This window comes from Euprymna scolopes, chromosome 46 (assembly GCF_053919585.1).
Source record: "Euprymna scolopes isolate OS-2025 chromosome 46, ASM5391958v1, whole genome shotgun sequence".
NCBI classification, from domain to species: Eukaryota; Metazoa; Mollusca; class Cephalopoda; order Sepiida; family Sepiolidae; genus Euprymna; species Euprymna scolopes.
The window spans coordinates 80,600,544-80,617,041 of record NC_136527.1 but is presented as its reverse complement, the minus strand read 5'-3'; the positions used below and the strand labels follow the sequence as shown (position 1 = coordinate 80,617,041).

General features: G+C 30.6%; 1 protein-coding gene across 1 annotated transcript; it reads left to right on the top strand.

Moving 5' to 3' along the window:
- Positions 1 to 5,312: 5,312 nt before the first annotated feature.
- LOC145270416 (uncharacterized) lies at positions 5,313 to 15,386 on the top strand. Its single transcript, XM_080126057.1, has 2 exons — positions 5,313 to 5,434; positions 13,445 to 15,386. Exon 2 carries the CDS (start codon positions 13,452 to 13,454, stop codon positions 15,360 to 15,362), a length of 1,911 nt encoding a protein of 636 aa, XP_079982183.1. The 5' UTR covers positions 5,313 to 5,434; positions 13,445 to 13,451; the 3' UTR covers positions 15,363 to 15,386.
- The last annotated feature ends 1,112 nt before the right edge of the window (positions 15,387 to 16,498 follow it).

Here is a 16,498-nt window from a genome sequence, read left to right as displayed (position 1 = left end):
TCCATTCCTCTTCATTATATATACATGGTCCATTTTTTCTTCATTGGATATATATGTGTGTGTGTCTATATATCTCAGTGTGTGTATATACACACTTATATATTGGGTATATTTAGGCGGCATTTTTCGTTGAGACAAATTTTAGTGAAAAGCACGGAATATATGTATATATATGTATGTGTGTGTGTTTATATATATATATATATATATATGTGTGTGTGTGTGTGTGTGTTTATATATATATATATATATATATATATATATATATATGTGTGTGTGTGTGTGTGTGTGTGTGTGTGTGTGTGTGTAAGAAGCTTTCTAGGAGAAGCAAATCTCTGATTTAAAATCCATAAAGCGGAAGACCATTACCCGCATTAAGCTGGTCTGCAGTTTAACTTGTTGCTGGCTATTTTGCTCTTGCTTGTTGCTGGATCTCAACATTTTAAGCCGAGAGAGAAACTTAGCTGTCGTACAAAGCTAAGACTCTGTAACATCATCTGTGTATAGATACTCCCCTCAGGCATTTGTCTATTAAAATGGTCCTGTGGCGATGGAAGTCATTTTTGGACTCATGGACTTTAAGTGTCTGAGGGAGTGGCACTCGTCTGACAAGTCGTTGCAATCATCATGTATACTTAAAACTTTCCATAGAGGATTTTCACGAGATTCGTATCTATTTGAAGCTTGACCCTTCGGGCGACAAATATCGAAACCTTGACTAAAATCATTAATTCTTTCACCCTCAACTGGGCACTTTTTTTACACCCATGCTTGTCAATTATAAAAGAGAATATATATATATATATATATATATATATATATATATATATATATATATATATATATATTTATTACAAGGTGGTCACAAGGTGGTCACCACTTATCAAGGCCCGGAAGCCACTCGAGGATAAGGGTTATTGCGTGTACATTACGATAGTTTTGATATTTGATAAAGTGTCTTACTTAATGGGGCGGTTCATCAGGAATTTGTTTATGTTTGACTTGAAGACATCCAGGTGGGAAACAAGCAAACGGAACAGGGTTCCACATGCGTGCACTCCTAAGAAAGAAGCTTTGTTCATGGAATCTACGTTTTGGTTTTGACACAGATAAAGAGTGGGGAAAACTTTTGACAGTGGTTTAAGCTAGACGGGTGCTTTTTGTGAAAGATCGGCGAGGGGGGGGATCAGGGATTGGAGCTCAGACGAGCACTTTCCAGTGAAGTAACAATAAAACAAAGACAGGCTCGCAACGTCTCTCCTGTGGGGGAGAGGTTTCAGGGAAGGGAAAAGGGCATCCCATACTAAGCCATGAAGCCTATTTTGTACTCTGTCAAGGCAGGATAGAGTGTTTTTGCAACTCCTGCCCAGATGTGGCAGCATTACTTCATCCTTGGATGTACTTGGCTTTTATGTAGATAGAGAATTGCATCAGTAGTGAGATATCTTCTGGAGCGATAATAGATCCCACCTTTTTTTCCAGCTACCTTGGCAATAGACTTGATGTTCCATTTCACGTCAGGAATAAATAATTGAAGCTTATCAAAACTGCGAGCTTCTCCTAGTCGATAGCCATCCATTTCAATTGATGCCAGATGGGGATCAGAGCGTTGATGATGTAAAGATATGAGGTTTTAGATGCATTAAAAGTAACCAGCCACATCTTCCCCACTGTACCACTCACTCGAGATCGGCCTTTGATGTGTTGCCATAGATGGTCGTGTCATAAGCATAGATGTCAACGAATGATTTAAGTATGTGTTTTGGAAGATCATTGATGTAGATCAGGAAGAGAGTTGGGCCCAGGATGGACCCCTGAGGGACTCCAGCATTAATACTGTGGGCCTCTGACTTCTGCCCATCAACCACTACTTTTATGAACCTATCAAAGAAAAATGATTTAATGATTGAGAAAACATTTCCAGTTATACCCTAGCAAGAAATCTTGTGAAGTAGGCCCTTATGCCATAATTTATCGTTGGCTTTTGATATGTCAAGAGCAATTGCCCTAGAGAGGAGGCCTTTATCAAGAGATTCACTAATCCTATGAGATATAACCGTTAGCACATCTGCTGTAGATCTGGCAAAACGGAAACAATATTTCATGTCACAAAGAAGGTTATTTCTGCTAAGGTGGTTGTTGACTACTTCGTTATTTAATATGGATTCCAGCAACTTACTCATGACACACAGGAGACATTGGTCTGTACTGATACGGAGACGACTTATCACTTGAATTATTAAATACAGGGCATACTGATGAGGTTTTCCAGGGTGCTTGGAAGCATTTCTCTTTAAGGCAATGCTTAAACAGTTTTGTAAGTATGGAGGTAAGTTCTGGTTGAAGTTTGTTCAGCACTATAATTGGCATGCCGTTAGGTTTACTGGAATCAACGTTCTTGCTTAGCTTAGTGACCTCACGCACATATATTTGTATGTTGCATAGCGTGTTGTCTGTTACAGGAGGAAATATAACCGTAACTGTACAAATGTGCAAACCATCACTCTGTAGGCAAAAAAAACTGTCACATAAATCAGACCTGTTAGAAACTGTGATTTAAAAAAAAAATGTTTAAAAACTCTGATTAAAAAAAAATGCTTACATTGCGTTTAAAAAAATGTTTAAAAACTCTGATTTTCAAAAAAATGTTTAAAAACTCTGATTAAAAAAATGTTTAAAAACTCTGATTTAAAAAAATGTTTAAAAACTCTGATTAAAAAAATGTTTAAAAACTCTGATTTAAAAAAATGCTTACATTGCGTTTAAAAAAAATGTTTAAAAACTCTGATTAAAAAATGTTTTAAAACTCTGATTTAAAAAAAAATGTTTAATAACTCTGATTAAAAAAATGTTTAAAAACTCTGATTAAAAAAAAATATTTAAAAACTCTGATTAAAAAAAAAATGTTTAAAAACTCTGATTTAAAAAAAAATGTTTAAAAACTCTGATTTTCAAAAAAAAATGCTTACAAAATTGCGTCATTATTTCCTGTTTTTGCACTTATTTGCAGGTAAGTTTACTTTTTAAAAAGTTTGTCCTACATGCTGAAATATGACAAATATATTGCGGGTTATTCATTCATTTAATTCACACCGTGTTGTTTTATAATTTTTTTTTTTGTTTCATCCCTCCCTTCGCCTCCATTTTCAATTATGTGTAAATTGTTTTATTTAAATCGCTGCCGACGTAATCTATTAACAAGTGTCGGACGAAATGTACCACGAGCTTCTTTTATTTTAGTCGAATAGTCTTTTGACTTTTTTTCGTGTCTATTTTTTTCTCCCCTCATCGATCTTCCTCAAATGATTCTCCTTATCCTTTTTAAAACTGTAATAACATTTTTTACCACTAAAACCCTTCTTAAATATATATATATATATATATATATATATATATATATATATATATATATATATAGCTTTAAGTAAAAGAGAAAAGAGAAAGATCAATTCCGCAAAATTATTACTGCTTTTATCATCATTATTATTATTATAATATTTATTTAAATTGATATCATTATTATCACTCCCGTAATTGTACCATAATTGCTACTATTATCTCCATCTTAACTCTTCATTAGCAGTAATTTGGAATTTAATTTTATCACAACTATTGGTAACATTATATTTAATGTTTAAATTTAATGTTTACTTTTAATTTTGCCTTTATTTTTATTTCATTTTTTTATTCTATTTTTCTTAATATTAAATTAAAAATTTTATCTTATTTTTTTTCATATTTAATTTTACATCTAATTTATGTCCAACTTTATTATTACTACTATTATTATAATTGTCATTTCTATTATCTTTCGTACTATTATAATTACCCTACTACTATTTGGTATATTTTTACCACTCTCATAAGTAGCTATGGTTTCCTTACTCCTCCACTTTGACATCAATACGTATACTTACTCCCCCATTTTAACATCAATATGTATATTTAACCTTTTACATCAAGTTATCCGCACTCATAGTCATTGCCAACTCCAACCGCCCCCTTATCATCATACTCCATATATCATAACAGTAGAAACTTATAAATATATTGCAACATATTACCTTTCAGTTTTACAACCTTACATACCCCCCACCAAATTAATAAAAAATTACTCGCTCCATAGAAAATAGACACGCCATAAACCGTTAAAATAAATCACCACACAGCAACAATACACCCCCTATTCAACCATAACACATTAACCCCTTAATCTCAATACTATGTTAAAGACAATTTATATTCTTATATATCATACTCTATATAATAAGCTTCTCCTTATTTATTTAGAATTCATTAAAGCTTCCCCCAACTCTCTATAATTCCTCTTAATCTTTTTCATCCCTAACAAACCTTACGCTAGACGCCGCATCCCCACCATGCTACCTAGCACCTTCTCTACTCTTCTGATAAGAAGCGTTAGACTTCGAAATGCCCTGGCATAAAGAGTCCCTTCTATCCCACAAATTTTGCTTGTATTCCATTATTCAATAAATAATCCATTCTATATCTACCTATATATAGTTTTGTGTCTTCATTTCATTATCTTGTTGTCCTATTATATATGTATGTATATATATATATATATATAAATATAAATATACATATATATATATAAATATAAATATATATATATATAAATATAAATATATATATATATAAATATAAATATATATATATAAATATATGTATATATATAAATATATATATATATATTAATATATATATATATATATATATATATATACATACATAAATTTCAGAATGTGAGAGAATATATAATTATTTCCACAGCCAGACAATGTCGCATTTCACAAGTGGTCGGTTTGTTATTTTCATGGCTCTTGTGAGCTGTGACATTATCTGGTTGTGGAAATGATTATATATATATATATATATATATATATATATATATATATATAAAATATTTGGCAGTTCAGCTATACAGAATCTACGCGTTATATGCCTGTAGGGAAACGTCAGGCTAAAGGCATTTTAGCCTTTAAAATGGCATTTTCATCGATAAACGCGTAGACCAACAAATGGCCGTATCTTCAGAACGTTTGTTAAGAGGGCGTATCTTCAGATTGTTTTCGTTTCATAATGTATGACTCAACAAAATAAATATTTCTGTATACTTTGTCTTCTCCTTCCCTTCCCCCCTCTCGCCTTTCTCTTATTTTTTTCTCATGTAAGTGGGCGTTAGATTTCCTCGGAAAACATGTTTATCAGCTTTTTTTCTCAGAAATTTAACAAAACGTATCATCCAATCAAATCGTTATCATGTTCTGACGTCACATTTTTTATTCCTATAAAACAAGAAAAGTCCAGCCTCGGTTCACATCCTTCGTTAATTGATATTAACAAGAAAGTTTCATAGTTTCCTGCTTGAAATTCCACATCAGCGAAAATCGTAACCTGCTTTATAAAAAATGTGAGTATAATATTATTTCAAAATATTATATATTAATTTTAATGATTGTCATTTAAACACCATATTTTTTTAGCTAATTATATTTTTTGTTATCGAATTGTTCAATTTTCAGTTTTTTTTAATGTGAGTATAATATTATTTCAAAATAATATACATTAATTTTTAATTATTGTCATTTAAGCACAATATTTTTTTTAGCTAATTATATTTTTGTAATACATAATATTATTTCAAAATAATGTATATTAATTTTTAATGATTGTCATTTAAGCGCCATATTTTTTTTGCGAAAATTCCCATTGCGTCCTCAAAAGAGGTAAAAAAAAATGCCCCAAAATGGCCAAAAATGATACTTTATTCCCCATAGCGTATTTTCCTGAAACTTGACAAAAATGTGGAGGCCATTGTTTTTAATATAAACTCAGTATGGGTGACTCTGGCAAAATATTTGTTCGCATCCCTCTGGGACTTTTAGGGCTAAAAAGATGCCTTTTTGGGCCTCTTTTTTCATATTACTCAAAAACTTAATATGTATGTCTATATAGTAGTTTTCCATGGTGCTGAATTCAAATATACATGTCTTAAGGCATGAAACTGCACCGTTTGTCCATTTTCACCGGGATTCGGCATTCCCATGAGCTCAAAAATGTCGCAAATGCCCTCAAATTACAAAAATGACACTTTTTACCTCATAACTTTTACCCTATCCATTAGATTTTTCTGAAACTTGGTTAAAATGTGAAGGCAACGTTGGCCCTTCACATTTCTCACATTCAACATTTCTTCACTATGTTTTGTGACCTCATCTCACATGCAACACCAGAGAGGGACCCCACCATGCATGCTTTTTTTCTTTGTTATTTGTATTTTTTGTAATCGAATTGTTCAATTTTCAGGGGGGGTTTTAATGTTGCAATTATAATATTCGTTCAAAATATTGATTTTTAAGAATTGCGCAAAATGTTCAGTTCTTTTGTTTCTATGTTAAACGTCAAATGATTCCCTTTTGTTTGGTGCTGATATTTCAACATGAATTCCTAACATTCTTTGATATTTTTTGCTTTCATTTTTGATAAAATATTTTCCAATTATTAATAATTCGCTCATTATTAAAGCATTTAAAAACAGTTTAATGCTGGAGAGGGTTTAAGTTCCATACATAAACTTAACATGAAATAATGTCAAATTGTTTCTCAAAGTCCCTCCCCAAACAAAAAAAAAAACAAGGGAAAACAAACAAAAATTTGGAAAACGGAACTTTTTTTGTAACGTGAATATTTTACGGTCGTCTTTCATTTTAAATGTCAAAATTATTAAGGCTTTCCAAAATCTTGATATTATTTGCTTTAAAACATTTTTTATGACAATCAGAATGTTTTTTACTTGATAGAGTCGACAGATCGATTTTTTTTAATTGTTTAAGCAAAACCAACAATACTTGTCATGTCGAAAATAGTAAAATATTCAAAAATTACGAAAATTCATCAAGTAGAAAATTATTTATTGCTAAAAGTGATTTTAGTCAATGTCAAAATTTTTTCAACTCTCAAAAAATAAAATTACAATAAAGACTTTAATTATTCGGGGTTTCTACAAACGAATACAACATTTAAAAATAGTGTAGAGAAATAGTTTTATGATGTGAACAATTTTTGGTGGTCCACAGGTAATCTTTTTTACAATATAAAAATCTGAACAAATCTTTAGAATGTACGTAATTGTCACTGCATGAAAATGTCATATTCCAAAAATTACGTAAATCGATCAAGTAGTTTTTTTTTTATTTAAGGAAATAAAATATTATGAGACATTTTATCGAAGAAAAACTTCCCATTATCTTGTTTTTGAATGATACACTGCTAGCGACACCTATTGGCAATGTTTGGAATATAAGATCAGTAAGAGGCAGACAATCGACTTTCTACGCTGTAGAAAGAAAACTTGGAAAATTAATACATTTATAAGTTTTTGAGGATGTTGAAAAAGAAAAATAACGTTTAAAATTCCAGCAAACGAGTAGTTTCCAAGATATGAAGAATTTTGCGCAAATTGAGCACCCACACGTTGACGCTCCTTCAACAAAAATTCGGCAAATGTGTATTTCAGCGGCTTAAATTCAAGTTTTACATTAGTGGCCATAAAGGGTGTGATCGTTATACGTTAAATTATTATATAGAAAAGTGATACCCCGCTTTCTCTGAACTAACATTTTTTCATATCATGGAAACTAATCGTTTGCTGGAATTTTAAACGTTATTTTCGTTTCCAACATCCTCAAAAACTTATAAATGTCTTAATTTTCCAAGTTTTCTTTCTTATAGTGTGGAAAGTCGATTGTCTGCCCCCTTGCCGATCTTATATTCCCAACATTCCCAACAGGTGTCGCTAGCAGTGTATCATTCAAAAACAAGATAATGGGAAGTTTTTCTTCGATAAGATGTCTCATAATATTCGATTTTCTTAAATAAAAAAAACTACTTGATCGATTTACGTGATTTTTGGAATATGACATTTTCATGCAGTGACAATTACGTACATTATAAAGATTTTTTTTCAGATTTTTATAGTAAAAAAGATTACTACTGGACCATTTATAGACTTGCATCCATTTTTTTTTCAAAAGTGGGGATCACTTTCCTATATAAATTAATAATTTTGACATTTAAAATGTAAGACGAGTGTAAAATATTCAAAAAATTACACGTAAAATGAACACCCACTTTATGGCCACCTAGTGATTTTGTTGTTGTTGTTTGTTTTTTTGTTTTTTTTTTTTGGAGTTGTCTTTGGGAGATTTATATAAAAAGGTGATCCTCACTTTTTAAAAACGTAATTTTTTTCATATCATGAAAGTTATTTCTCTGCGACATTTTAACCGTTATATTCGTTTTTAGCATCCCTGAAAACCTGGAAAGTTTTTTTTTTGAGGTGTAAAGAATCATGATATTGACCATAATTTTTACAAAATATTGAGTGATATAGCATTTTCCTCAGATGTGAACACCTTGAGCATTGCGAATACAGGGAACGCACTTATCTCCCTTTCCGATACTGTAATGGCTGGCGTTTCATATTTGCCGATAGCGATATATATTTTATTTTCTAAAAACACAATAGCAGTTGTTGTACTAGATGAATTTTCGTAACTTTTGGATATATTACTATTTTCGACATGACAAGTATGTAATTATTGTTGTGTTTCGATTAAAACCACATTTAAAAAATCGATTTCTTAACAATCAGCTTTTGTTTACGTTAAAAATAATTTAGAAAATAAAAACGAAAAATTTGATGATCTTCAAATGTTTTAATCGATAAAAATCTGAATAATTAAAAAGAAAATTATCAAAATTGCCCCTCAATATTTGTATGCTAGATTGAAACCTTCTGATCAAATTAAGATTCTACATTTTTAGGCGGTTACGTGTCAAAATCCTTAAAGACGAGAAGAAAAAAATTAAGAGGAAGAATAATTTTTTAATTTAGAAATTAAATGTAAAATGATCACGGATTTTCGGGCCATTGTCGTTTTAAGTCAGTAAAAATGGTGTACTTATCACCGACTTTAAATTCTAAACCAATAGTTTGTTTTTCTTTCTGCTATTTTTACTAATGTTGTGCATTTTAAGAGGGGGGGTGTCTACTGTTTTACAACCTTGTCACCCAGATTAGGGTTTGTGGATAATTTGTCTAATTGGTTAAAAACTGTGAAACGGCCGGGAAATAGGAGATCAGTTTACATTAACTTTGTATACGAAATTGATCCCCCACTTTAAATTCTCAAAATTTTAAAAAACTTTGTGTTTTAACAAAAAAGTTACGCACCTGAAATGCACATTTACCTACTTAGACTAAATGTGAGTTAATCAAAGCTTGTTATTTCTAAGGTCTTTTTATTCTTGTGCTCAAATATATACACAGGGTGGAACGATAAAAGCGAAAAACGACACTACAGCTTTATTTGAAAAAGTCAGGTGACTTTGTTATGTAAGTACCTATTTACTATGCCTCCCCACGGGACAGAGTTAGACACCAGGGTCGTTTTTTAAAGTGGAGAAAAGGTACAAAAATAAAAATTGTCTCAGTCGTGAAGGATTTCTCCTCCACCGAAAGAGAACAAGAAATGGAAGTGCAGCATCTGAAGAACAGATACTACACTTTGATCTTGACCAAATGTAGTAGAGCTGATAATGATTCAATGTAGCCGCCTTCAGCCTCAATCTCCATCTCGATACAGGTCCGGAGCTGGGAGCATGCCTTTTCAACAAGCGCCGACCGGAATACTCGGCGGATGGCAGCGACCAGGCTCCCTGTGGTGTTGTGGGAGGTCATGTTGGTGATGTTCTCGACGTAGTGGTAGTTCAGCGGACTAAGGTCGGGGGAAGAGGGGGGCGGGGCAGTGAGAGACGGGTGCAAAGTCGTATCACTCCTTCTGAAGCCAAGCCTTTTTATAGTGAAAATATTTGTAAATAATTCACTTTTTATAGGCACCGCCAAAAAATGGCCGCAAAATCAAGTTGTTGTTGTTTTTTAAAACTAAATTACATTTATTAAAATCCATTATTTCTGAGTAACTTTTTTTTCTAGAAAGATAAAACCCTGAATTTTATCATATAGAAAACAGAATAATGTAAATCTTTTTCTACTATTTTTAATTAAATTTTAAATGTTAAATTTTCCCAAAAAGTTAACAATTGACATTTTTTGTCTTGCACAAAAAACGTATTTAAATATTTAAAAAAAAGGGTTTTTGAAATAATTAATTTATTTATTTATTGTCTAACTAAGATTTAGGATGATTTTCTAAGAGAATATGCAAAAATATTATAATATAAGTACCTGAATTTCAAATAATTCCACTTATTCATATAGGTAACCAGATATTTCGCATCGACGTAGAGTTCAGATCGACTCTGTTTAGGTTTTCGTTTGATAATAAGAAAACTATGGAAGACCAAACAGGCCAAAAAAACTTATTTTTCAGTGACGAAAATTTCAATGTATTATTAAGCTGAGGCTGGCCAGATGGGTGACCATTTGTATGAGTTTGGTTTTTAATGTGTATGTGTGTGGGGGACAGGCTCCACAAAATGGGGGGGGGGAATTTAAAGCAGAATAAAAAAAATTATTTCAGCGCGTTTGGTCCACCGTAGTCGAAAGGCGGCAAACGTTTTCAAACGGGATCGAAAAAAATGATGCTATTTTTAACACAAAGGGCACAATATTTATCTAATTTTTTTTTGTATCGATTATTCAAAGCATGCCCTGTTTAATAATGGTCATGCATTATTCGGCTCGCTAAAAAAAATTGTTAATTTATTTATCAAAAATTTTAAAATGGCTTTTTTCGTATAAATATTAAAAAAAATTTTTTTTTGTTTTGCTTAACTTAAATTAATTATTTTACTTAACATATTCACCGAATTTCACACTTCAAAACTCAAAAGCGGGATAATTAAACACAATCGAAGTTCTGATATTCAGACGTCAAAATAAGGTATTCAAACAATTTTTTTTTTAAATCTATAATTCTGTCCGTTACAACAACACAATATGTTTTGTTCAGTTTCAGATGATTATTTTAAGCATATTTGTTCCCACTTCAAAACAAGGGGGTGTTTTGTAAGCAAAAATGTATATATATATATATATATATATATATATATATATATATATATATATATATATATATATATATATATATATATAAATATCGTTTATGAAAAATAAGTACACTGTTGTAAAGTTCATTCTTCTCCTAACAATCGCTGAGAATTTCGTATTGATTTTTGGTAGATTTTTAAAAAGACGGTCCGTCAAAAAGTACTGACCTGCCCCCCCCCAGTTTTGGCGGTGCCTAACTTTTTAAATAGTTTTTTTAATAACACAAATTTATATATATATAAATATTTATTTATATTAAACTGTTGAAACAGTCATGTCAACATGACCTTAATACCACTCTCTCTTTTGCTTTGGCTTTCGTTTATGCAAATATTGCCTTTCATTCTATCTCTCCCCCTTACCCTGTCTCTCCTGCTCTCTCTCTCTTTTTCTCTCTCTCTCTTTTATGCTTACTCTCTCTCTCTCTCTCTCTGTCTTTCTCTCCCTTTCGTCTTTTTATTTGCCTCTCTGCCCCTCCGTCTTTGTCTCACTCCTTCCCCCTTCACCTATTCCTGTTTCTCCTCCCTTCTCTTTAAGTAACGAAATAGCCACGTCATATAAACGATCATCCAATCAAATTGCTTCAAATTATCACGTGTCTCATCTTTCTTTTTCTGACACTATTAACTGAACTGTTGCAAAGAAATTGTTTCAAAAACAATCCACGAACATCTTAAATTTATTTTAAAAAAATCTAAGTAAATTCTTTCAAAATATTACATTTTTTTTAGATGAAAAATTGATTGAAATATTTTTCATCGACGACAAATTATTTTTTGTTCATTTTAATTCTATTTATTTTTAGATGAAAAAAAGTAGAAATATTATAAACCCCCCCTTTTTAATGTTTGTCTGAATTTTTTTTCCCGATTTAAAGCGTTTGCTTAAAATAGAGATTTTATCTTTTTAAGGCGATTACGTGTCCGATTCATGAATTGTTTTGGATTTATTAAAGTTTAAATGCAGTTTAAATCTCTTTTTTATGGAAATGTCGGTTGCAAATGTTTCTTTGAAAAAAAAAATGTTAAAAAATAGTAAATCAGTTTTTGTTAAAAAATAGTAAAACAGTTTTATTGAGAAGTTAAAAATTTTTTTTAAATTGTTTTAACAAACAAAAAAATATATAAAAAATTTTATTTTAAGTTTTCATGAAAAAACTAAAAAAATTTTTTTCCTATACAATTGACGATTTTTATGAAAATATTTTTACATATTTTCTTTAAAAAAATATATTAAAAAATTCTGTGGCATCCCCCAAAAAAACTTTACTGAAAAAAAAGTTGTGGAGAAAAGAAATTATAACCTTTCACGTGGGGGTTCACTTTTCAATTATAACGTAGTACTAAATTGAACACGGACTTTGTGGCCACAATAGATAAATAGATGCGAGAGGGAAATTAAATTGCGTCTGTTGCAACGATCGGCTCAAACCGATGATTGACGGGAATTCCCGAGAATCCGGGTCAAATTATGCAAGAGTACCAAATATTTAAATATTGACTTTTTTTGTTTTTAATCTTTCCATTCGATAAAAATAATCGGCAAAAAAAATTTAACTAAAAACCATGGGGGGGGGGATAAGCAGCTGTATATATTTACAGGAGGAAAGTGTAGTATCGGTTTTTGATACTACACTTGATCTTTTTTTTTGCCATTGGTGAGAGAAAAAGAAATCCTTCTAGACTGAGGTAATTTAATTTTTTAGTTGTCCCAGTGCAGATTGCCTTTTTAAAATCGTCTTTGTGTCTATCTCTGCCCTCGTGGGGAGGCAAGTAAACAGAGGAAAAATACGAAATAAAAAAAGGGATTAGCGACCCTCCTTTTTTTTCTTTTTTTTTTCGTTGATATTGTTCCTTTTTTTACTTGTGTCCTCAAAACAATGATTAACTTTTACTCTATCTATCTCTCTCTCATATATATATATATATATATATATATATATATATATATTCTAAGATATATAATAGTTCTGGAAATGTGTTATGTAAGAAAACAGGAAAAGCACAAACTAAAAAAGGGATTAGTGACCCCCTTTTATAGTTAATAAACTTACATTATATATATATATATATATATATATATATATATATATATATATATATATATATATAACTAAATGTGAGTTTACCTATATTGCTTCCTGTAAGGCTTATTTCTATATAGATATACATTAGTTCTGGGAATTTGTTATGTTAGAAAATTCTTTTGAGGATTCTAATTTTATATATATATATATATATATATATATATATATATATATATTTTTGTGTGTGTGTAACTATATAATGTCTAAAATGATGTTTAAGTGTGAAATCTAATGCATTTTCTATTTTGTTTAAATTTCAGTTTGACAATGGCTTCCAATAAATTCGAGCAACTTTACCAATGTGTCGCCTGCGAACAACAACTAAACCGACTATCGAAATGCTTGCCCTGTTTGCATAGCGTATGTCGGTTATGTTTTGGAAAAACTTTGGATGAAACGAACACAAACTGCACTTGTCCGAAGTGTCATGCGCAGTTTGTGGATTGGAAAGACTTTGGTGTCTCCCCGATTATCGCGAAGGATTTGATGCTACAAGAATTCAAATCTTCATTCGAGTTCAAATGTGATTGGTGTTCGGAGGATGGCATTTCATCCGTGGCAAAATTTTGGTGCGGAGAATGCCGAAAGCACTTGTGTAACACTTGCATCCGAAGCCACAAAAGATTGTTAAATACCCACATTTCCAAAGATTTGGATGCGATGCGAAGATCGGATGCAATTGCGTTGGTGATGAAGATGCAGAACACTTGCGATCTTCACAAGAAAGAGTTGGAGATGTTTTGCGAAGGATGCTGCAATTGTTACTGCGACAAATGTTATGCTACGCATGTAAATGACCCGATGACCCCATGCACGAATGTGACCCCGTTAAGGGTCCGCGATGAAATTGTCAAACGCAAGGAGCAGTTCCCCACCCTCGAGCAAAAAATGACGTCATTTGAAGAAGAAGTGAATGAATCAACGGAAAATCTTTTTCGAATTGTTGAAGAATTCAAATCGGACTGCGCGATAAAACGTGTGCAAATCTGGTCGGAATACGAATCGATTTGTGAAAAAGCGAAACGTGACGCTTTGCGATTGACTGAACAAATCGATGACAAAATGCAAGAAATTTTGGCGAAATGTCATCGAACGAAGCGACAAAACGATGAAATTCTCCAAGAAATTTCCACATGGCAACTGAATTTTGATCATTTGATCAGCAAACATCTTGAAGATTGCGAAGCTTTCCGTGGAATGCAAATGTTGGAAAAACAATGTCCAGTTTTTCGACATGATTTGCCATCGACGGAGACGAAATATGAAATTTTTGTCGAATTTCCTGATTATTGGCGCGAAAAAAACATCGATTGTTCTTTGCGAAACGAAAATGACGCATTCGTCACGTTTGAAAATGTTGCAAGGAAAATCCAAAAAATCCGCAAAGAAAAGCGAATCGATTTGCCAGAAGCAAAATATGGTCGATTTATACGTTCGATTTTCGTCGACGAAAAAGATGAAAATATTTTTGTTTGCGATCAAAACAATAAATCGCTGATTGAAATAAAAAAAAATGGTGAAATAAAAACTGAATTCCAATTTTTTTCTGTCACAAACGACGAATCATTCAAACCTTCTGACTTTTGTTTTCTTTCGAAAGAAAACATTTTTGTCGTTTGTGGTTTCGATGGAAACAAAAATTTATTGTTTTTAAAAAGAAAAAAACATTTTCCATTTTTTGAATTGAAAATTTTTTTTGAAACGAAAACAAATTTTGTTTCTTTGTTTGAAAAAAACGAACAAATTTTTGTTTTGGATGAAAAATTTCAAATCCATTTTTTTACAAAAAATTGTAAAAAATTAAAAGTTTTTAAAATTGAAACAAATTTTTATCCAAATTATTTTTTTTCCCGCATTCGTTTTGATTTTTTTAATGAAAAAATTTGGTTTTCAAATTTATTTCATGACGAATTAATTCGTTTTGATTTAAATTTTAAAAAAATTAATTCGATGAAAAAAGAAAAATATTTTTTTGATTTTAATTTCAACAAATTAGGAAAAATATTTTTTTGTGATAAAAATGAAATTTTTTGTTTTCCGAAACAAAATTTGTTTAAATTTGAAGAAAAACAAAAATATTATTTTTCTCCTTCAATTTTTGTTTTTAAAAACAAAATTTTTGTTTCAGTCGAAAAAAATGGAAAAATTGGAATCGAAATTTTTAAAATTTTTTATTGAAAAATAAAAAAAAATTAAAAATAATTTTTTATTTTTGTTTTTTCTTTCTCGTGTGTGTCTGTGTTTCTCGTCTATTCGTAACTTTGATAAAATTTTGTTTTTATTAAAAATTATTTGAAAATCCGTAAATTTTTTTTAACAAATTGTTTTTATTGTTTATTTTTGTGGTTATCTTTACGATTAGTGTTTCCAATTCACTTCCGGTTGTTTCTTCGTTTTTAGTCGAAATTTTTTTTTGTTTATAAAATTGTTAGGTGAAAGTATAGAATTGTTTTTTTTTGTCTAACATTTTTTCTTTGTTGTTTTTATATATTCTTTTTATTTATTGTTGCCCCCCCCCAACAAAAACAAGGTGGCCATAAAGTGGGTGCTCATTTTACGTTCAATTATTAATAAAAAAAAAATAATTGAAAATTGTTTTTTATTTGTGGTTATCTTTACGATTAGTGTTTCCAATTTACTTCCGGTTGTTTCCTTCGTTTTTAGTGGATTTTTTTGTTTGTTTATTAAATTGTTAGGTGAAAGTATAGAATTGTTATTTGTTTGTCTCTAATATTTTTTATTTGATGTGTGTTTTTATAGTTTATTTTTAATGTGTGTTTATTTAGTTTGCGTGTGTGTGTGTGTGTTAGATTTGAAATATTTTGGAGCTAATAAACAAAACAAAAAAATTCGTACTAGTGCAGTAGTGCACTTATTGCTCCGTGCTTAAATATTAACGTTATTATTTAAAAAGCCATTCTTAACATGGGGAGGGGACGGTGTTTTGTACCTATTCTGTACTTTAACCTTACAATTGAATAAAAAAACATATCACAAAACTTTAATTAAACTTGGAAATACGATTTTAAAAATAGAACCAAAAAATCAATAATTCTGAAATTTATCGTCAAACACGTAAATAAACATATTTTATTATTTTGTGTGTGAAATAAAAGCGTTTTACAGTGGGGGATCATTTTTCTATATTAATTTAACGTAAAATAAGCACCCATTTAATGGCCACTTTTTTGGTGGGTGGGGGTTTGCTCAACATAAAATGAACACAATACAACATGAATTTATTAAACTTTTCCGCAAATAAATTTTCCGTATATGAAGCAATGTAATTCTTTATGTTATAAGTGGTGGCCATT